Here is a 20853-nt window from a genome sequence, read left to right on the forward strand (position 1 = left end):
GCGGCCCCTTTAAGCCGCCGCGGGGGAGGGGGACGGGGAGCGCCGGCCGCCGGGCGGAGCGCGCTGACGTCACCGCGCGCCCGCGATTGGCGGGAGATCCGGGCCGGGATGGCGGAGGGGCCGGAGCTGCGCGAGCTGGACTCAGACGGGAGCAGCGAGGAGCTGGTGCTGACCCCCGCCCAGCTCCTCCGCAGCCTGGAGCAGGTGGGCGGGGCCGGACTCCTGGGTTCTCTCCCCGGCTCTGGTCTGGGAGTGAGGGCTAGAGGGTCAGAGCAGGGGGGACTGGGAGCCAGGACTCCTGGGTTCTCTCCCTGGCGCTAGGAGGGGAGCAGGGGCTGGTGGTTAAAGCAGGGGGGCGCTGGGAGCCAGGACTCCTGGGTTCTCTGCCCAGCTCTGGGCTGGGAGTGGGGACTAATGGGTCAGAGCAGTGGGGGATGGGAGCCAGGACTCCTGGGTTCTCTCCCTGGCGCTAGGAGGGGAGCGGGGGCTGGTGGTTAGAGCAGGGGGGCTGAGAACCAGGACTCCTGGGTTCTCTCCCTGGCGCTAGGAGGGGAGTGGGGGCTGGTGGTTAAAGCAGGGGGGCGCTGGGAGCCAGGACTCCTGGGTTCTCTGCCCAGCTCTGGGCTGGGAGTGGGGGCTAGTGGGTCAGAGCAGCGGGGGATGGGAGCCAGGACTCTATGGTTTGATTCTAGGAGGGGAGCAGGCCCTGCTGGGTCAGATCAGGGGGGCTCAGTGTTAGGCCGGTTTATGACTCACTGTCCTACTATGCTGTCAGGCCTGGCTGAATGAGAAGTTTGCCCCAGAGCTGCTGGAGAGCAAGTCTGAAATTGTGGAATGTGTCATGGAGCAGCTGGACCACATGGTGCGTGTCTGGGGACACAGGTGGGGTCAGGGTTTGGGAATGGCTGGGCAGGTTCATACTGTCATTGCTAAACTCCATGCCCTGGGGTCCCGTGCCTAAGCTCCAGCCAGTGCTCCTCTCCATCCTCCTCTCCAGTGTCCCCCACAGGGGGTGGATGTAGTTCTGAGCACCTTTGTGATTAACTTGCATGCTCAGCATAAGCAGTGATGGTTCATGCTTATGTACTAAGAGCAGCAAGAGCCCCCATGCTCCTGGCGTGTTGCTGTTAGTCACAGAGTTTAATATTCACATCAGCTGTTGTTCTTGCCCATCTGCTATTCCTTAGGGCCTTCAGCGTGATTGCTGTTCATCCTGGCCTGCAGCTTGTTCGCCAGTGTGGACCGGTGATGGGGGCAGTGCTGCTAACCAGTTCCTGGTTCTTTATGTAGTTGTTTGCTACAGAGGTGGTGTAAATCTCCTGTGCCAGACAGCCTCGCAGTCACCTACATGACAGAATCAACCATCTGCAGTCTTGACCATTATCTGCCCAAATCATATATGCTGCAAAATCTGGCACCTGGTTCTTGGATTCCCTTCTCCAAGGAGCTGTCCCACATGTTGGTTCCCACGTGGCAGGGAGGAGTGGTAACCTGCATTCGTGGTACAGGTGCTCTGTCTGCAAGAGGCAGCTGCAATCTGGCTCTTTCCTGGGGCTCTGTCTGTGGCCATTGGCCTCTCTGTCTTTAGGTGTTGAGTGTTTGAACAGTCTGATATTCCCCTGTGTGCCCCTTCTGCAGGAGTCAAATCTGAAACGAGCCAAGCATGGAGACCTGAAAGTCAGCATCCACCGCATGGAGATTGAGAGGATCCGCTATGTCCTCAGCAGCTACTTGCGCTGCAGGCTTGTGAAGGTAACACTCTGCTGTGCTGTGCCATGGGAACGTGACTCTCAGGAGAGTGGCTGGAAGCACAGCGTTCTGGCCACACCGAAAGCATATTGCTTTGGCCCAGGGCTCTGAGTTACGGTCCCTTGACATGTTTGGTTAGAGTGACCAAGGTTCACTTGGGGAATCCAGTCCTCATTGGTGTCAAGCGCAGCCTCTTGTTCTGAGTATCACAGTGACTTGGGGGGTAGGGGGGTGTCACAGTGCTGCGGTGAGCATGTTTATTACCCTATGGAAGGTCAGCAAAGTGCCATCTTCCTCCTGGAAACTCCATTGCCATCCCGCCTCTCAGGCACAGACAGCCCTGCGCGGGTCAGGAACTAATTCCAGAGCAGATGCGCCACCTCTGCACCTCACCAGTCTCCAGTGACAGATTCCCTCTGGCTATAGAAGCCTGAATTCGGAGAGGGAGAATGCTGGGAGCTGCCTATGACGGAGCTCTCTGTTTCGATCCCTGCTGACACTTCTTTGGGGTTTTTCTTCCCCTGGCAGATCGAGAAGTTTTTTCCCCATATCCTGGAGAAGGAGAAGTCTCGAGCGGAAGGAGAGCCTTCCGTCCTCTCTCCAGAGGAGTTTGCCTTTGCTAAAGAGTGAGTAGGTGTGGAAGGAGGCTGGGCAGCGGGGTGATCCAGGTCTACTCTGCAGGCTAGATCAAGGCCTGGAGAACTGGGGTTGTATGCACTCCGACTCTCCCTTTGAGCCTATGCTTCACATGTGTAGATCCTCCCTTGGCAAACTTGGCCGTGGCATCTTGGTTGGAAAACCTTGTCCCCTAGTGAACAGCTAACAAGCCCCTCACTCTCAGGGCCTGCAGTGAAGCTAGAGGCTTGGCCCTGAGTGCTCCTGACAGTCTGGGAAGGGGTTGAAAAAAGATCCCTGCTCAGCCTCCATCAGTCCTGGTGTCTGGCCACTTGCCTCCTTCCATGTGCATTTCAGATTCATGACAGGAGCCTCTTCCTGCTGCACAGCTTCCTCTCCCGTCTCTATGTGGCCCTCTGCTGGCAGTTTGTGGCAGGCCATTGGCCCAGGAGGTCTCACTTCAGCCACCCTAAACTATGCCAGAAAAGTTCCCTCTGCTGCCTGTGGGAAGTTCCCAATCCTGCCTGTGGGAAGAGCCCTCACTGCCTTTTGTGTCACCTTCCCATGGAGATAGGCTGTGCCCTTGGGCACTGAAGGATTTGCGTGCGCTGTTCTGCTGGAGCAGAGAAGCCTTAATTTCAGCTTCTGCTCCTCCAGACCAAGCCGCTGCTGCTGTGTTCCCATCGTGCTCGTGGGTTCAGCATGTTTTGCTGGTGCCTGGAGTCAGTTCTGGCCCAGCAACTTTTGCCGTGATCTGACTGACAATAAGGGCTGTTTGTTTCAGGTACATGGCGAACACAGAAACCTACCTGAAAAACGTGGCCCTGAAACACATGCCTCCCAACCTGCAGAAAGTGGATCTCCTGAGACTGGGTAAGGGAAGCTCGGCTGCAGTACAGGCAATAGAATTCTAGCAGAGGCTCCCTGGGGACACATCGTGGATGAGCCCTGGAGTAACCTGAAGTCCTAGAGAGCAAGCAGTGTAAGCGCTAGAGCTCCGGCGAATACTTGGAAGAAGCAGGTGTCCGAGCACGGCCCTCTCCACGCTGCTGGCCCTTTAGGTGGTCTGGATATGTTCACACGGCCCTCTCCTAGAATCGCCCTTTGGGTAGAGACAACGGGGTCACCAGGCTATTCACACTGGTATCTGTGTTCTGACCTTCCTGCCGTATCAAGTATGTATTGGCTGGTGCATTTGGGGTTGGCCAGTCGCCTGTGATGTCCCAATTGCTGGTGCTATTGACCAGCATTGCACTGTGTCCTCATGAGCATCCCAGCTCCTTGTGAAGGTCCTGGAGAGGAGCAGAGACTGTTCACAGGAGTGGCTTGTGCAGCACAAAGTGCCCTGTGCTCAATCACTTGAGCCAGGGGTCAGGGCTCTGAGTGTGTCACTTTCCTTGCAGTTCCCAAACCCAACCTGGACTCCTTTGTATTCCTGAGGGTGCAGGAGAGGCAGGAAAACATATTGGTGGAGCCAGAGACTGATGAGCAGAGGTAAGTGGCCTATTGCTTTTCTGTGCACTGATACATGCATGCCTTAGAAATGCCATCCTGACTGTACTCGGCTCAACTTCCCGCCACGGAGAGTGCAGAGGGTGTCTCTGTGAGTTGCCTGTCCAGCGGTGGATGGGTGGGCTGGATGGAGCAGCACTCCTCCTTGCCTAATCTGGTCACGTTGCTGCTGCAACCCTGAAAAGTAAGCAGGAGCCCCAGGAGAATGCAGCACCTCTCTCCTCTCAGCCTGAGCCCTTCCATCTGAACCTGTCTCTCTTTCCTCTTCAGGGAATATGTGATTGACCTGGAGGAGGGCTCACAGCATCTGATCAGATACAAAACCATTGCCCCCCTAGTGGCATCAGGAGCAGTTCAGCTAATTTAAGACACCACAAGACTTAAAGGGGCCAGGCAGGAGGCCCTGCAGTCTGGGGGGGCGAGTGCTGTGCACAGGACCACCTGAGAGCATCGCTGTGCCAGTCAGCGCATGGACGCACAACAGTTGTGGACAGTTGTAAATACCCATCCTGCCCCCAGCCCAGCCCGGGGACCCAGCAGCTCGGTTTTTCTGTAGCCTGAGGACAGGAAGATAAACAGCCGGAGAAAGGTGCCATCAGCAAGTGCCCCTGTCTGGGGAACGGGGACACTGCCGCTGAAAGAAAGCTGAGCCAGATCTTCCACCCAGCTGCGGCCTCTACAAAGCTGCTGCTCTGTTGTGGAGACAGCAGGTGGCACCATTGCCATGCTTATGCTCTGGATATTGCAATGAGTTAGTGACTGTTGGAGGAGGATGTGCCAGTGTGAGCGAGGTACGTTATAAAGACAACTGCAAAATCTCCATGTGTGCCTAAAAGGATCACTGCCCAAGATCCTGTGCAAGCCTCCTGTGCAGCTAAGTTAGGAGAGATGCTTAAATGTTGTGTGGGGAGGGGATTAGACAATGGATGAGTGCTTGTGTGGGCTTGCAGCAGGTACTAGCCTGGGGTGGGGCTTGTCATGTTTGGAACCTGCAGGAGCTGTGGAGCTCTTACAGGCCAGGGATGGCAAGTGGAATGATCGGCCTGAGAGAGCACAAATAAACCAGCGGCGTATCTCTGGCTCTCGCTCTCAATGAGGAGGAGGTGGCGTCTCCTCCCTGCAGCAATTTTGATTCACTTTGGTGTATTCGTGGCACCCATTAAACAATCGGCGGCTCTTCCTGAGAGCCGGCAGCCTGTGCTCCAGACTGTGTCCAGCATGGCCCGGGCATGGGCCTCTCAGCCTTTCCCCGATGAGCATTCCAGTCTCCAGGTCTGTACAAGTACTTCCTCTTGGGTGTAAAGCACAGGGGCACCAGTGCTTACCATGGTCTGACAAAAGCAGGTGATCCGTGTCAAACTCTGGGAGCGGCACCTTAGTAAGACTGGCATCCTGGCTTGATGGAATGTTGGTTGCCAGGTCTGTGACCCCTTGTGACCTGCCCACCTCCACTTTAGCACTGCCCTTTGCCAGGTGTAGAGAGGTGGTGGAATCTCCTTCCTCAGAGGTTTATAAGGCCTGGCTTGACAAAGCCCTGGCTGGGATGATTTAGTTGGGTTTGGTCCTGCTTTGAGCAGGGGTTTGGAATAGATACCTCCTGAGGTCCCTTCCAACCCCGATATTCTATGAGGTGATCCATTCAGCTAAAAAGCACAGTGCATAGATTCTCCACTGCAAATAGTAGAGGTGGGGGTGACTGGAAGCTAGGAGTGGAGAGAGAGAGTGCTGGGCAGACCCTTCTGTGTGGGGGCTGAGGAACAATAGCTTAATGTTCAGAATGTGCTAAATACCAGGTTACCTCAGCACAGTGTGAAAGGGCTGCTGGCTTGTTTCCCAGCTTGATGGTATTGATGGGGAAAGGAAGCTTTGACGTTAGTTCCTCATTAGGTGAATGGGGTGCTGAATGGCCTTGGTGTTGGACTGGAGATTGCTCCCTGCGGGGCACACAGCACCCTGGGAAGGCTCCTCCTGTGGGGACAGGCAGGGTATCTGCTAAAGCAGCATACACAGCTCAGTGTGGAGTGGCCACAATTACTCCAAGGTGAAGCTGCAGAACTGGAATTCATTTGCAAACTAGATACCATCAGCTTAGGCCTGAATAAAGACCAGAAGTGGTTGGGTCGTTACAAAACCTAAACTTAATTTCCCCAATACTAATTTCTCCCTACTGTTACTCACACCTTCTTGTCAACTGTCTGTAATGGGCCACTCTCTTACCACTTCAAAAGTTATTTCTTCTCCCTTGGTATCCTGCTGTTAATTGATTAATCTTGTTAGACTGACTTAACACTTGGTAAAGCAACCCACATCCTTTCATGTATTTATACCTGTTCCTGTATCTTTTACTTCATACATCTGATGAAGTGGGTTCTAGCCCACAAAAGCTTCTGCCCAAATAAATTTGTTAGTCTCTAAGGTGCCACAAGGACTCCTCGGTTTTGTAATTACAGGGTAGTGATTCCTGTGGCTACAGGCTTCTCTACAGGACAGATGCTGCAGCAAAGAGGCTAGCTATGCAGAGGTGTGGTCCCCATAACAGTGGTGTGCAGTGAGTGTTTGTGCCAGAACCTCAGTGACGTCTGCAGGTTTCAGTTGTGTCTGAGAGCCTGGCCCAGGTGGTGATTATGACACAGCTGCCCCAGGCTTTGTCTCCCTGTGCTGTGCCACTGCCAGAACAAATACAGTTGTGCAGAGGATTTGGTGGCTGGCATTTTACCTCTTGAAATCCTGTATGACTTTGCTTTGGAGCCATTGCTTCTGGTAGTGCCCAGTGTAGGGGTCAGGGACCTTCTCTTAGCTTCTGTCTGTACTGATTTGCTTCAGGGAGAGGAGAGGGAGGTGCACAGCTAATCTCCAAACCCAAGGCCACTCCAGTGGGTTCAGCCAATGAACTCTAATGCAAATACATTATCTCTCCACTCCCTGCCACCCTTTGTATGTGCACAGAGAGGGCCTTGCTTGATCAGCTGGTGAGTGCAGGTCAAGAGGGCTTTGGGAGGAATTTCTAAGTGGCTCCGGCCTTCCTGTTAAGCCCGGAGAAGCCTGTCCTCCCTTCCTGTCCCCCCTCTCCCCTCCCCCCGCCCCCGCGCTGCTGCCGCGCAGCCCCTGCCCCTCCCCCCCCCCCCCCCCCCCCCCCCCCCCACAGGCCGGGGCCCCCCCAACCCACCTGCCCCCCCCCCCCCCCCCAGCCCCACCACCGCCCCCCCCCCCCCCCCCGGCCCTCGGGAAGGGGGGGGGGCGCAGCTCCGCAGCCTGGGGGGAAGCCGGACCGAGGCCGCGCTGTTAGAACTGCTGCACCCTAATAAATCATCCCAGTCCAAAAAAAAAAAAAAAAAAACTGGGCTTTCTGCTCTGGACAGGGAGTGGCTTTCCCAGAACAACTTTGTAATAGAGTCCTGCCAGGGAATGAGACCAAATCCCCTTTCCTGGTTCTTCTTTCTCCAGCCCTCCCCTTTCCCTGTTCCTTCCTATCTCTACCAGGAGTTTACACAGCACCTGGAGGATAACAACATTATAAGGAATAGCCAGCATGGATTTGTCAAGAACAAATCATGTCAAACCAGGGGGTTACTGATCTAGTGGATGGGGGGAGCAGCAGATGTGATATATCTTGATTTTGACACAGTTCCACATGGCATTCTCATAAGCAAACTAGGGAAGTACAGTCTAGATTAAATTACTGTAAGGCGGATGCACAACTGGTTGAAAGATCATGCTCAAAGAGTAGTTATCAATGATTGGCTGTCAAACTGGGAGGGGTATCTACTGGGGTCCTGCAGGAGTCAGTCCTGGTCTGGTACTAGTCAATATTTTCATGAATGACTTGGATAATGGAGTGGAGAGCATGCTTATAAAATTTGCAGATGACCCCAATCTGGGAGGGCTTGCAGGCACTTCAGAGGACAGGGTTCAAATTCAAAACAACCTTGACAAATCAACAAGATTAAATTCAGAAAGACAAGTGCAAAGTACCACATTTAGGAAGAAAAAATTAAATGATCAGCTAGCACTGAGGGTCTCTGCACTGAGGCTGCTGCTGTTGCTAGCATTGGTTCAGCACCCCCAGAGCTAGTTACCATGTAAATACTAATGTGGATGGGGCACCAGGATCTCTACTGCTGTGTCTATCCCTGCTCTGAGAAGATTTTCTTGCCGTGGTGGGGAAATGCCTGAGCCCAATCTGCACCAAGAGCTTAACACCAATGCAACTGAGCTGGTGCTGCCCAACTACAGGTATTAACTCTTCTAGCATAGACATACCCTAGAGATGAAAGAAGAGCTTCATCAGCAAGGCCCTGCAGTTCCTGGCCTCTCCGCTGAGACCAGCCAACAGTACGGTCTGGGCTGTGGCTATCTGCTCCAGGGAACTAGTGCCTCCTTCAGGTACCACACAGCTGTTCACTGCTAATGCCTCTAGCCCCTTCCATCTTGGCACAGATTACAGCTGTAATTGCACCCATATCCCAGTCTCCAAGCTGAGGAGTTAAACAAGAGCATGAAATGAATGCTGCTTCCGGTCTTCTCTCCCCATCTCAGGAAAAAGGGTATAGCAGAAATGGGAAGAGTTGAGAGAAGGGCAGTGCAAACACTTAACAACCTAGGAACACTTAGGAAAAGGCCTGGGACTGCTTAGGTCAGCGAGAAGATAACAGGGGATGGCATGATGGATGTGTACGAAATGATGAACCATATAGTGAAGGCTGGGGAAGTTTTCCTACTGTATATGCCCTTTCTCATGCTCTCTGGAGATCTAACTCAAAAGCAAAGGATCGCCCAATGAAATTAAAAGGCAACTAATTTAAAGCCAGTAAATCCTGCTTTACCTGCTGTGTGACCTGTGAGACTCCCTGCCACAAGGTGTTGCTGAAGCAAAGAGCTTAGTAGGATTCTAATAAGGTGAAAAATAAGAATAGCGACAGCAAACATGATGTGGAAGGAATCTAAAGCCAAATGCTTCAGGACACACAAGCTACCTGCTGGGGCTAGGAAGAAATTATCCTAGGAAGATGTTATGCCACCCCAACCCATGGCAGGATTTTTGTGTCTTTCTCTGGAACAGCTGGTCTGACCATTGCTGGAGTTGGGATACGGGGCTGGAGGGACCATTGGGTCAGGCAGTTAATTCCTTTGTCCCTGTTGGATAGAGAAGAAAAGCTCCTCCTTCCTTGCTGGTTTCCACATGCCTCTTCTGTGTAAGCAGGAGCCACCTGAGTAACTTGCAGGGCTCTCTGCCCCCTGCCATGGCCATGGATCTGTTGGGTATATCCAAGGGCACAGGCCTGCAATCCTCAAAGGGCCTGGCCTCCCCTGCACGTGCTCTCTGGGAGGTGAGGGAGCAGCTCAGCTCCCCTGTGCAGCAGGAGGCATAGGGATGGCATGTGTGCAGTACAATGCAGGGTGAGCAGCTCTGCGTGTGCTGTGGTTTAGAGCATCCCTAATTAATCCATTTATGTAAAGAAGATTCATTAGACACAAACGTGAAGAGGAATCTGGGTTTAATCCTAAACAAGTGAGGAGTCCAGTGGCACCTTAAAGACTAACAGATTTATTTGGGCATAAGCTTTCCTGGGTAAAAAACCCACTTCTTCAGATGCATGGAGTGAACATTACAGATGCAGTCATTATTATACTGACACGTGAAGAGAAGGGAGTTACTGCACACAAGGAGAACCAGTGTTGACAGGGCCAATTCAATCAGGGTGGATGTAGTTGATGAAAGTTGCTTTTGTAGTGAGCCAGCCAGCCACTCACAGTCCCTAGTCAAGCCCAAATTAATGGTGTTAAATTTGCAAATGAATTTTAGTTCAGGTTTCTCTTTGAAGTCTGTTTTTGAAGGGTTTTTTGTTCAAGTATGGCTACTTTTAAATCCGTTATAGAATGTCCAGGGAGATTGAAGTGTTCTCCTACTGGCTTTTGTATGTTACTATTCCTGATGATCCTAAAGAAGTGGCACCAAAGGCTGATGGCTACAGTTCCCATGGTGGGGGTCCGGTCTATGCCCTGCCCCCACAGACAACCATTGTGAGAATCCTTCCATGGCTCTTCAGCTCCTGGACAGATCGCTGTTGTTTCCACTGGAGAAATAGATACTGTGGGAGAGACTTGCTGGAGTTTCTCTCTGTAGCATGTTTTCACTGGACCCCTTTCTCCTTCACCCTCTTGTGTTTAATCAAGTAGTTGTCCAGGCAGCTGCTTTAGAACTGCAAAGTCTGAGCAGGGCGGGGGAAGAGAGCAGAGGGAAGTCACTCCTGCTGTCCCAGGCGGGAGAGAGAAGCTGGATCTTTCCACCAGTGGCACTTCCGGAGCTCGCTGCCCTCAGCCGTTTCTGCCTTTGGAAATGCAGCACCTGTGGCACCATCTTTGTGTCATAGAAACACCCTCCCTCCCTGCCTATGAATGCTCCGTGATAACCACAGGACAGCACTGCCCCGGGCTGCAGGCAGAGGAGGGTGAGTAAGTGGTTGGAGCAGGGTGCCAAGAGCCAGCACCTGGGGCCAGATTTGAAGATGCAGAGAGGCAGCTACTGGGATTTTTTCAAAAGAACTAGGCCAGGGTGGGCAAACTATGGCCCTCAGGCCAGATCCGGCCATCGAGCTCCCATTGGGGAGTGGGTTCTGGGGCTTGCTCCACTCCAGTGCTCCAGCCAGGGAGCGGGGTCGGGGCCACTCCACTTGGCTACCGGAAGCAGTGGCATGGCCTCCCTCTGGCTCCTAGCAGCCAGGGCGCTCCGCTCTGCACGCTGCCCCTGCCCCAAGCACCGCCCCCACAGCTCCCATTGGCCAGGAACCATGGCCAATGGGAGCTGCAGGGGTGGTACCTGCGGATGGGGTAGTGCGCAGAGCTGCCTGGTGGCACCTCTGCATAGGAACCAGAGAAGGGACATGCTGCTGCTGCTTCCGGGAGTCACTTGAGGTAAGCACCACCTGGAGCCTGCATCCCTGAGCCTCCTCCCATGCCCCAGCCCTGATTTCCCCTCCTGCCCTCCAAACCCCTCAATCCCAGCCCAGAGCACCCTCCTGCACCCCAAACCTCTCATCCCCACCCTGGAGCCTGCACCCCTTCCCCCCACCCCTGCCCCAGCCCTGATTCCCCTCTGTACCCCTCAGTCCCAGCCCAGAACATGCTCCTACACCCCAAACTCCTTATCCCTAGCCCCACCCCAGAGCCCTCACCCCCCTGCACCCCACACCACCGTGCCAGTCCAGAGCTCCTTCCTGCACCCTTCACTCCTCATTTCTGGCCCTAGCCCGGAGTCCGCACCTCCAACCAGAGCCCTCACCCCTTCTCATACCTCAACCCCAATTTTGTGAGCATTGTGGCCCCCCATACGATTTCTATTCCAAGATGTGGCCCTCGGGCCAAAACGTTTGCCCTCCCCTGACCTAGGCACATGCCCTGCCTAAGTTCCACTGAGATGAACAAGGCAGGTGCCTAATGCACTTAGGCAGTTCTGAAATCCCACCAGCTGCCTGTTTGTAACTTTAGGTGTGTAAAAACATTTACAAACCTGGCCCTGCAGCTCTTTGCCCTGCTCTGCCTCTGATTTACTTAGTGAGTGTGGTCTTGGGCAAGTCACTACCCTGTTCTGTGCCGCGGTTTCCCCACTGGACAGGGAGGAGGTGTTACGGTTTCTTCCATTAACGAATGTTTGCCAAGTGCTTTCAGAGGAGAGGAGTTAGTCAATGCTCTGTTGCTGCCCTTGCACTGGAGGCCAGCAGGGAGCCTCCTTGGTTTCCCATCCAATCCCAGGCCAGAGCACGGTAACATCCGCTCAATGTGCAGCAACAGTCAAAAAAGCGAAGAGAATGTTGGGAATCATTAAGAAAGGGATAGACAATAGGATAGAAAATATATTGCCTCCATATAAATCCATGGTACGCCCACACCTTGAATACTGTGTGCAGATGTGGTCGCCCTTCAAAAAAGATGTATTGGAATTGAAAAAGGTTCAGAAAAGGGCAACAAAAATGCTTAGGGGTATGGAACGGCTGCCATATGAGGAGAGATTAATAAGACTGGGACTTTTCAGCTTGGAAAAGAAATTACTAAGAGGGGATATGATTGAGGTCTATAAACTCATGACTGGTTTGGAGAAAGTAAATAAGGAAGTGTTACTTACTCATAACACAAAAACTAGGGGTCACCCAATGAAATTAATAGGCAGCAGGTTTAAAACAAAAGGAAATATTTTGTCACACAATGCAGTCAGTCTGTGGAACTCCTTGCCAGAGGATGTTGCGAAGGCCAAGACTATGCCAAGGTTCAAAAAAGAACTAGATAAGTTCATGGAGGATAGGTCCATCAGTGGCTATTAGCCAGGATGGGTAGGGATGGTGTCCCTAGCCTCTGTGTGCCAGAAGTTGGGAACGGGCGATGGGATGGATCACTTGATGATTCCCTGTTCTTTTCATTCCCTCTGGGGCACCTGGCACTGGCCACTGTCGGAAGACAGGCTACTGGGCTAGATGAACCTTTGGTCTGAGCCAGTGTGGCCATTCTTATGTTCTTATGTTAAGCTGAGCACTGGAGGAGAAAGCAGGGCCTGGAAATGAGCATCCCAGGTACGGTGATGCAGGGGGCTAGGGCTCTCAAACGTTGCTCCTGCCGCTCAAGGTGGCTCAAGCGCTCTGGTTTGTCTGTGTGATGAGTTTGTAATCCAGAGCAGGAGGAGGGTGAGATGGAACACCGGTAAGGCATTGATTTCCGCAGCCTCCAGTTTGAGCCACATCCCTTCCCCGCAGGAAGTGGGCCGCAGAGGGAGGGGAAATGCCCAATGGTGATGATCTGCCTGTCACTAAAGCAAGGGGCAGGAAGTGACAGCCACAGGGGATGTGATGAAAGGGTGATTCGGAGAAAGCAAGTTTGCTGACCCAAGCTATTGGCTTAGTCACTGCCAAAAAGTAACAGACGTATGGAGTGGGAGCTACGTGTGCAGACGTGCAAGCACTCTACTCCGTCCAGTGCGCGAACACAGCACAGCTTTTAGACAAGCCACGCACCTCCAGGGAGTTACTCCCATGAGCCGCTTCCCAGTCACAGGAGAAGAATGACAGGCATGGCTTGGGAAACCTGCCCCCCGGAGTCTCACCTTGCACTAGTGTCTTTCTGCTGCCATCCCTTGCTGAAGCCCAGCTGCTGACAGCCACAACCCCTGCTGCATACCGCTGGAGTTCTGGGTAGGGTGTGAACTCAGGCTTCTTGGCTGGGACAGGCTCCACGCTTGAGTCAGACCAGACTGTTGCTCTGACTAGCATGTAAGCTCCTGTGGGCAGGGCAGAGTGTGCTGGAGGCCAGTGCTCCTCCTTCCCCATCACCCTAGCCCCCATGGCACATTACACCTCTGTGTGTGGTGCTGCATTCTATATCATCCTCTGGGTATCCTGGGCATGTTGCTTTTGCTCAGAGGTGGGCCCTGAATTATTTCCTTGTGCTCTGAGATGTGTGGGGGAAATGTCTGCGAGAGAGTCCTCTGGGCTTCTGAGAAGGAGCCTGCTGTCCTACTCCCAGGAGTTGTGACTCAGGGCTGCATCTTTGGGGCTTTAGGCTGCAGCTCCTTCTCCAGGGGGTGTCTGGCTCCTCACCCATACACCAACCTTAGCTGCAGGAAGCAGAGCAGCCACGTCCAGCAGCTGCTGAGGCCTTGTGGGGGTTGGCATCAGAAGATCCCAGAAGGAGGAAGCATTGCTGCTAATGTTAGAGTCCCTAAGTACAACCGCCAAACTGGGCCTGAGTTCCTGGGCTTTGGGACTCACATCCCCCCCAGCTAGCTGGGCACCCTGATTCTGCTGTGCCAGCAGCCTGCTCAGGCTGACGGAGAACCGCCCAAGTGTTTGGACAGTGCCAGGGCACAGCGCTTGGAAAGGCCAGGCGCTGCCCTGTACCAGCAGCTTTGGGCATGCTGCTAGCATGTGGAGAGGTGTAGCTGGATCCCTGTTATCAGTCAAGGACGCTGTCAAGCTCTTTCTCCCTGTGCGGGGATCTGCATGATCACTGGGGAGCACATAGCATGTGCTCCTTCCCTAGCCCACTGGCCCTGACCCCCCCTTATCTGTCTCTTTTCCTTTGTTTACCCACAGCTGCAGGAAAGCCCTGAACTCTGCAAGCCCCTGGGAGGCAATGTCTAATGAGTAAACCCCAGGTGTTTGCAGATGCTGCGGCTGGCAGGGCTCAGAGCTCCAGGTACTCAGCGGAGCAACTCTTCCCTGGCTGCTGCCCCATTCTCTGCAGCTGTGATGTCCCAATGACTCTCTCCCTCTGCAGCTGGCAATGGAGGGCAGCGTGACTAGCGCCTGCCCATAGACCCTCACTACAGGGCCGTGCGCTCCCCCCGCTCCCCACACCTTGAGGCCTTGTGGAGTGTAACGTGGGCTGGAAGCACTGAGGGCAGTGCTGCCCATCCTAGCTCCTGCACCCCAGGCTGGCTGTTGGTGACTTTTAGCCATGTATAAAAGAGTCAGGTGCATGCAGCTGTGTCCATATTGCTTCTTTCTCAGAGCAGCAGGCTGACGGGCCAGGCCTGTGCCATAACCTGTTGCTGGCAATTTGTGCCTGACGTCACTGTGCTGGCAAAAGCCACCAGTGTTCACCTGGCCTCTTGCCTGCTGACCCCAGGAGTATGCGCCTTCTGAGGCTCTGTACTCTACACCAAGTAGCCCTACTTTCTTCCCTGACTACATGCCGCTACAGAGGCAGGAAGGTTGGCGCCTTCTTGCTAGATCCACCGCCAGAGCCCCTAACTTATGGCCTGATGCTCCAGCTCTGGCCCCATTGCATTGTCATTCTCACTGAGTGAGATGGGTGTGAAATGTTGCACAGGCATAAATGATGGCCCTAGGTGCTGGCACTGGAGAATCAGGTTTCAAGGAAAATTTCCCCACCATCGCAGCCACCCCACCACCACTGAGATTCTCCCATGACTCCAGCAGCTGGGGCTTTAAAAAAACACCAAGTAGTATAAGACTAGTGATTAAACTCCTGAGTTGGCAGCAGTGTGCTGGTGTAGAGAAGCACCTGGAGCAGTGTGCTAGTGTAGAGAAGTGGCTGCCAGGTTATTTTTTTGTATTGTATTGTAGCACCTAGGGAGCCTTAGTCATGGACCAAGGCCCCACTGTCCGGGGTGCTCTACAGACCCGTAACAGTCCCAAAGAGCTTGCATCTGGTGTATACATCAAAAAACAAGGGGATACAACAAAAGAGAGGAGCACAAGGTAACAGTGACACAAAACGTCAGCATGAAGAGCAGTGCAATTGTAGCCATGTCGGTCCCAGGACGTTAGAGAGACAAGGTGGGGGAGGTAACATCTTTTATTGGGCCAACCTCTCTTAGTAAGAGAGAGAAGCCTTTGAGCTGAAGTGCTCTGTGTAAGCTTCTCTCTCCCACCAACAGAGGCTGAGCTAATAAAAAATATTACCTCCCCACCTTGTGTGTCAGCAACAGTCCAGCACACCAGCTGCCTACCCATTGTCAGGTTTTTTTGTAGGTGTCACTGCAAAGGAGAGATTGAAGGAGGGCAACATGGGGCCTTTCAGCCCTGTGTTGTCATGGGGGCGTAATGACAACCAGAAAGGGTTTTTTTTTTTCCTTTCCTGAGACTCGTCTACCTCTGCTGCCCTATGACAGGGACAGAGCTCTCTAGCTGCCTGGGATCTCAGGCTAGTCCCGGTTTGGAAGATTTACCGACTCCTTGACCCAAATCAGAACTTGTAATCTTTGGTGCCTCTCCAGAGGCCACACAAGTGAGTAACTTCTGGGAAGGTGCAGTCCACTGGTGATAATGTTCCTGAAATGACAGCTCCTCCCTTTGACCTGCATTAAAATGCCAGCCAAAGGCAAATGTCATCTGCTCTTATTTGTTCCTCCAGACTATGTGCATCCCCCAGGGCTGGGGGTAGGAAGCCTCAGAAAGGAGATGTCTGCTGCATCTGCTGTCTGTCTACATCAAGCAGGATTGTTGCATGATCCTCTGGTTTGTGACCTCTAGTTCAAAGGTCCCTCTTAAAACCCACAGCACTGTATCACTTTATATATTAATAATAAAATCCCCACCCCACCCCTCGTTAGCTCTAAATTTGCTTCTGCTGCCAGGCAGAGAGCAGGATTTCCGTTTACGCTTAATGGAAGCCTCTCAGATACCCTGGTGATGGATAACCACATAAAAACCTCAAAAGTTGTGTCAGTGGCTGATGAAGATCTGTGCTGTCAGCAGGTCGAATCAGTCATGCTTAACAGAAGTGGCTAGGCAGCTTGAGAGAGATTAGCAGGCAGTGCAGGAAATGAGTGAACTGATTCAAGTGCTGGTGTTTTCTGCCAGCAAGCCCTGTGAGGGCTGACCAGGAAAGGTGGGCCTGAATATTATTTCCAGAGATGCTATATTGATCATTTTTACTGGACAGTCTAATACAGGTTCTCTCATTCTAGGACTCTTCATCTGCTCCATGGCCATTACTGAGGACTGTAGTTTAAAAAGAAAACTGTGATGATGTGAAACTAATTTTTTAGCTTTTTCAGTGTGAACTTTTCACACTGAAAGTTCATGTGAACTTTTCTCTCCTTCTCCCTGGTCAATGAGGTGAGAACTGCCCTGCTGACATGGGCTATCTAAATACTAAAGTCTCGCCCATCAGAGCCACTGGAAGTGGAGTCAAGACATTCAGAAACTATTATCTGCCTGTTTCCCTGGCCTCTCTGGAACGGGCTCTTTGCTGGCCTGGCCCCTCTCCCTCTTCCTTCCCCACAACTAGGAATAGACTGGGAGTTCTGTCCATCTGCTAGCCTGTCCTTGTTCACAAACACATCCACAGCTGGAGACTGGAAGCAGCATGCTTTGTGAAGTTTGCCAAGCAAAAGGGAGACCCGGGGTCAGTGCCTTGCTCTGACACTCTGTGACCTTGGGCAACTCCTTTCATCTCTCTGTCTCTGGGTTCCCCCTCTGTAACATGAGGACATTTCCCACCTCACCCGGTGCTCCGTTATTACAGTGCTGAAGGTTATGTTAGCATCCACCAGGATCATACCAGAGTCCTGATCTTCATGGGGCTCTCTGTGGCCTGCAGTGATACACTGCAATAATCATGAACTGCCCTAGCAGAGAGACCAGACCCTGCACTCAGATGCTGCACTCTTGTCCCCTGGAGTTCTCAGCAATCCCTGGCACCCCGGGGCGGCTGCTGGGTCTAGCTGGTCACAGAGCGCATTACCGGGCTGTTGTTAAGCCTGGCGGATGGATTTAGCAGCAGTGTCTCAGGGTGGGTGTCGGCGGCTGGGTTAGCAGGGGAGGATGAGCCATTAGCCGCCCGGCCCAGGCTAAAGCTCATTCCAAGCGGGCAGTGATCGGCTCCTGAGCCCTGGGCCAAGCCGATCCGAGGGCGGGGAGGCGGGGCGCGACTGCCCCGCGCAGCAGCACGTCTGGTCCGGGAAGGGGGTTGAGCAATAGCCCGTTCCCCGAAGGGAAGTGACGGGCGGCCCCTTTCCTCATCCCAGCTGCCCCGGGCCCAGCACGCGCCCCGGGTGCGGGGTCTGGAGCGGCACCCCCGGCCCGCTGCGGGGCCCGGGCAGCGCCCAGGGGCGCTGGGGCTGACAGGCCGCGCTGGCACCCCGGGACCGACCCCCGCGTCCGCAGCACCCTCTGCGCGCCCCGCGCCGGCTCCCGGGGCCGGGCTCCGAGGGAGGGGGCTGCAGTGTCACTCTCGGATCCCATTGGTCGCTCTATCCCAAGGGGGCGTGTCCCGCACGCTGATTGGCCGACGGGGGGGTGTACCTGCCGCTCCTGGGTCCCAGGCGTAGCAGTGGGGCGAGGAGTGGAGCCATGAGCTGCAGCGAGTGAGTGAGAGCGGGCACGGGTGGGGGCAGGTCCGTGAGGCGGAGGGGAGCAGTGGGAGTTGGGGGCTGGGTCAGTGGGGAGCAGGGGACTGGTCGGTGGGGTGAAGGTGGGCTGGGGGTGCTGGCAGTGAATTGGGAGGTGGATGTTGGTTGGTTTCTCGGGCGAAGTGATTGCTGGTCTCTGGTGGGGCGTGTGGGGCTGGTGGGTGGCTAGTGTGCAGGAGTTTGGGGGTTGCTGACTGGCCGCTGGGCCATTGGTTGCAGGTCTCTGGCAGTGGGGTTGCTGGTGATTTGGGGCGGGGGGTTGTTGCTAGGGATTCATTCAGCTCTTCTCAGTCTGATCACAATGTCCTCTGGCCCTGCTAGATATCTGTTCTCAGCTCTCCCATCCCCAGGCTACGCCCCTAACCCCATGTCTGTGCTTCTTTCCAGGCTGTTCCAGGTGTTCAGCACACCCCCAGCCATGCCTGTGGATTTTGCCATGCGGCTCTGCCTGACCCACTCTCCTCCCATCCGCAAGCTGCTGAACTCCTATGAGGAGCTGCGGGGTGGCCGGGGGCGTAAACCCCTCCGCTCCTGCCTGAACCAGAAGCCCAGTGCAGAGCCAGAGCGGCGGGACAGCGCCAAGGGCAGCCGGAGCAAGAAGAAGAGGGTGGTGTTTGCTGACATGAAGGGGCTTTCGTTGACAGCCGTCCGCTTCTTCTCCAAGATCGAGGAGGACCTGTGTGACCTGCAGCAAGCCTTGTCCGACCTGACCTGCCTCAGGCCCAAGCTGCGAGACCCTCGCCCAGAGACAAAGAAGTACACGCTGGACTTCCCACAGCCCTCTGCTGACTACACAGCCTTCCGCAACCGCCTGCACACCAACCTGATCTGCCTGGAGAACTGTCTGATCCAGGAGCGCTCCCTGTCAGGGACTATCAAGGTCAGGAACATCGGCTACGAGAAGAAGGTGCACGTCCGCATCACCTTTGACTCCTGGAGGAGTTTCCGGGATGTCTGCTGCCAATATATGCACAACACATATGGCGCCGCTGATGTGGACACGTTCTCCTTCGACATCACTCTGCCCAAAGCACCCAGCCTCCGCGGAGCCATCGAGTTCTGCATTTCCTTCCAGTGTGGGCAGAAAACCTACTGGGACAACAATAGTGGGAGCAACTACAAGGTATGCCACACAAGTTCCTCGTCCCCTCCCAGCGCCCTCTGCCAGCTAGTAAGAGGAGCCAGTGTGGCTGGAGAGCAGCTGGGACCCTCCAAGGCAGCAGCGCTGGTCCTCTCTCACTGGCAGACCTGGAGGCGTTCGGAAAACCATGGTCCATACTGGTAGGAACGAGCGTTCTAGGTGTGGGTACCAATGCTCTGCTCCAGCAGAGGCAATGCCATGCGGGAGCCCCGCTGCGGAAGACACTGCTTGCTACTTCACTAGCTTGTCTGTGTCCATTCTGATCTTTGCGGACGCTGCTTCAGCACCAGGACCTGCCACAGAAGCTGGAGGTCGTAGCTCAGCTTGAATCCCGGGTCTGGGTTCTCCGTGCAGAACGCATCACTAGCAGAGACTGCGAGGGAGGCTGGGCAGGGATTGTGCAGGGGCATCTCCTGCTGCTGTCTCATCACTTGCGAAAGTCACTGGGGAAGGGCCAGGCCAGACCTTGGCTTGTTTGCAGAGGCCGGCAAAGCTGCTGGCGGGTCAAACGACCAACCCGCAATAAAAACTGCCCTGCCAGCCTAGCAACCAAGGGCTTTTGGACTCGTGGGGGTGCAGGTGAGAATGGCAGACCCGGTGGGCATATAAACAGGAATGGGAGGGGCTGCCTTTTGGACTCGTGGGGGTGCAGGTGAGAATGGCAGACCCGGTGGGCATATAAACAGGAATGGGAGGGGCTGCCTAAGTGCCTTGTAATTTCCAGGCATTGGGGACAAATAGGCATCCAGGCCCGTGCTGCAGATAATAGTATGACTGTCTGCTGCGCCCAATGGCCAGCACGTGTACCATGAGCTATGTCTGCATCCCCCCGAAGGGAACCAGTGGCTGTCACTTTAAATCCCCTCGTAAACGGCAAGGGGGTGTGGGACAAGGCACTGGCCTGGCTGTTGGGGCTTCTGTCTCATTTACCGTGGTGGAGGTGGCTGGCAGGTTCTTCACATTGAAGATGACAGACTGCGGGTGGCCTGGCACGGTGGTGAGAGGCTCATTGGGATGTGCTCCTTCAGGACCTGCTGCTGTGGGAAGAAGGCTGGCTGGGGCTTGGCTGGCTGTCGCTGAGGCCGCTAGCAACAGCACATGGGTCGCTGCATCAGTTCATATCACGCCTCTGTAGGAGACCATGCTCACCTGCGTCTGGTGTTACTGGCCGCCCTCCGGGAGCGCAGTGACTCGGCACAGTACAGTGACAGTTTGCGAAGTACAAGTGCCCAGGGTAGCCTGGCTCACTCTGAGGTCTGTGTGTCTGCAGCCCGTGCAGGGCACAGGCTGAGCTGGACTGGCTGTCAGTGCTCAGCTGGGCCAGCTGCTGCCGTGGTCTTGGTCCTGGGCCACTGGGAAACCTTCTGGTTTTAGCTGTTGTGAATAGATTTAGAACCTTAATAAAGTCTCTGTATTTTGTGAACCCTGTTCCTCTGTCTCTCCAGCCGATGGACAGCGCCTCCCACCCCTCTAGCACACGCCATGCTGTGCACTAAGCAGTCTCCACCTTAGGTCCATCCTCCACGGGTTGCTCTGCTCTTTGGTGAGAGGTGGGAGCAGTGCCTGCCTGTAGCTTCGCTGAAGGGCACAAGAGCATGAAAGTTGCCCTGCAGGCTGCCCCCCTGCTGGCAAAGCTGCAGAGCTTGTGACTAGCTGAATTTTTTTCAGAAGTTTAGTTTCATTCTGTTTCATGGAGCTGCAGACCAGTAAGCAGATAGGCCCGTCTTCTTGGGACTACAACCTAACCAGCCAAATGCTGATGGTTTCCAGCACAAGGTATAGGTCCAGCACCCATTGCTCCAATAATGGGCTGAACCCCTTCCCCCAATCAAACACAGGATGGTGAGTTGTGATCTCCCTGGTATTGCTAAGGTGGTCCACCCCCCTCAATGAATCACATGGAAGTAGAGTCACAGACCCCCTGACTGCATGGAGTGTGTTGTTCCCGAGCTGGGTTACTGCTGGGGAGAGT

General features: G+C 54.4%; 2 protein-coding genes across 3 annotated transcripts; both read left to right on the forward strand.

The window, feature by feature from the left end:
- The first annotated feature begins 42 nt into the window (after positions 1 to 42).
- Positions 43 to 5076, forward strand: GINS4 (GINS complex subunit 4). Its single transcript, XM_039523269.1, has 7 exons — positions 43 to 204; positions 776 to 862; positions 1639 to 1752; positions 2278 to 2375; positions 3149 to 3237; positions 3768 to 3858; positions 4147 to 5076. Exons 1-7 carry the CDS (start codon positions 109 to 111, stop codon positions 4241 to 4243), a joined length of 672 nt encoding a protein of 223 aa, XP_039379203.1. The 5' UTR covers positions 43 to 108; the 3' UTR covers positions 4244 to 5076.
- A 12477-nt stretch (positions 5077 to 17553) lies between these two features.
- On the forward strand, positions 17554 to 20308 carry LOC120397439 (protein phosphatase 1 regulatory subunit 3C-B-like). Of its 2 annotated transcripts, XR_005593800.1 has the most exons (3): positions 17554 to 17695; positions 18128 to 19460; positions 19534 to 20308. XR_005593800.1 is itself a non-coding variant. In XM_039523268.1 (2 exons), exons 1-2 carry the CDS (start codon positions 17682 to 17684, stop codon positions 19023 to 19025), a joined length of 912 nt encoding a protein of 303 aa, XP_039379202.1. In that variant the 5' UTR covers positions 17554 to 17681; the 3' UTR covers positions 19026 to 20308. The 2 variants fall into 2 exon arrangements, 1 of the variants encoding a protein (XP_039379202.1); XM_039523268.1 differs by having other exon boundaries at positions 18128 to 20308.
- Positions 20309 to 20853: the final 545 nt, after the last annotated feature.

The sequence above is a fragment of the Mauremys reevesii genome, linkage group 2 (assembly GCF_016161935.1).
Source record: "Mauremys reevesii isolate NIE-2019 linkage group 2, ASM1616193v1, whole genome shotgun sequence".
Classification (NCBI taxonomy): domain Eukaryota; kingdom Metazoa; phylum Chordata; order Testudines; family Geoemydidae; genus Mauremys; species Mauremys reevesii.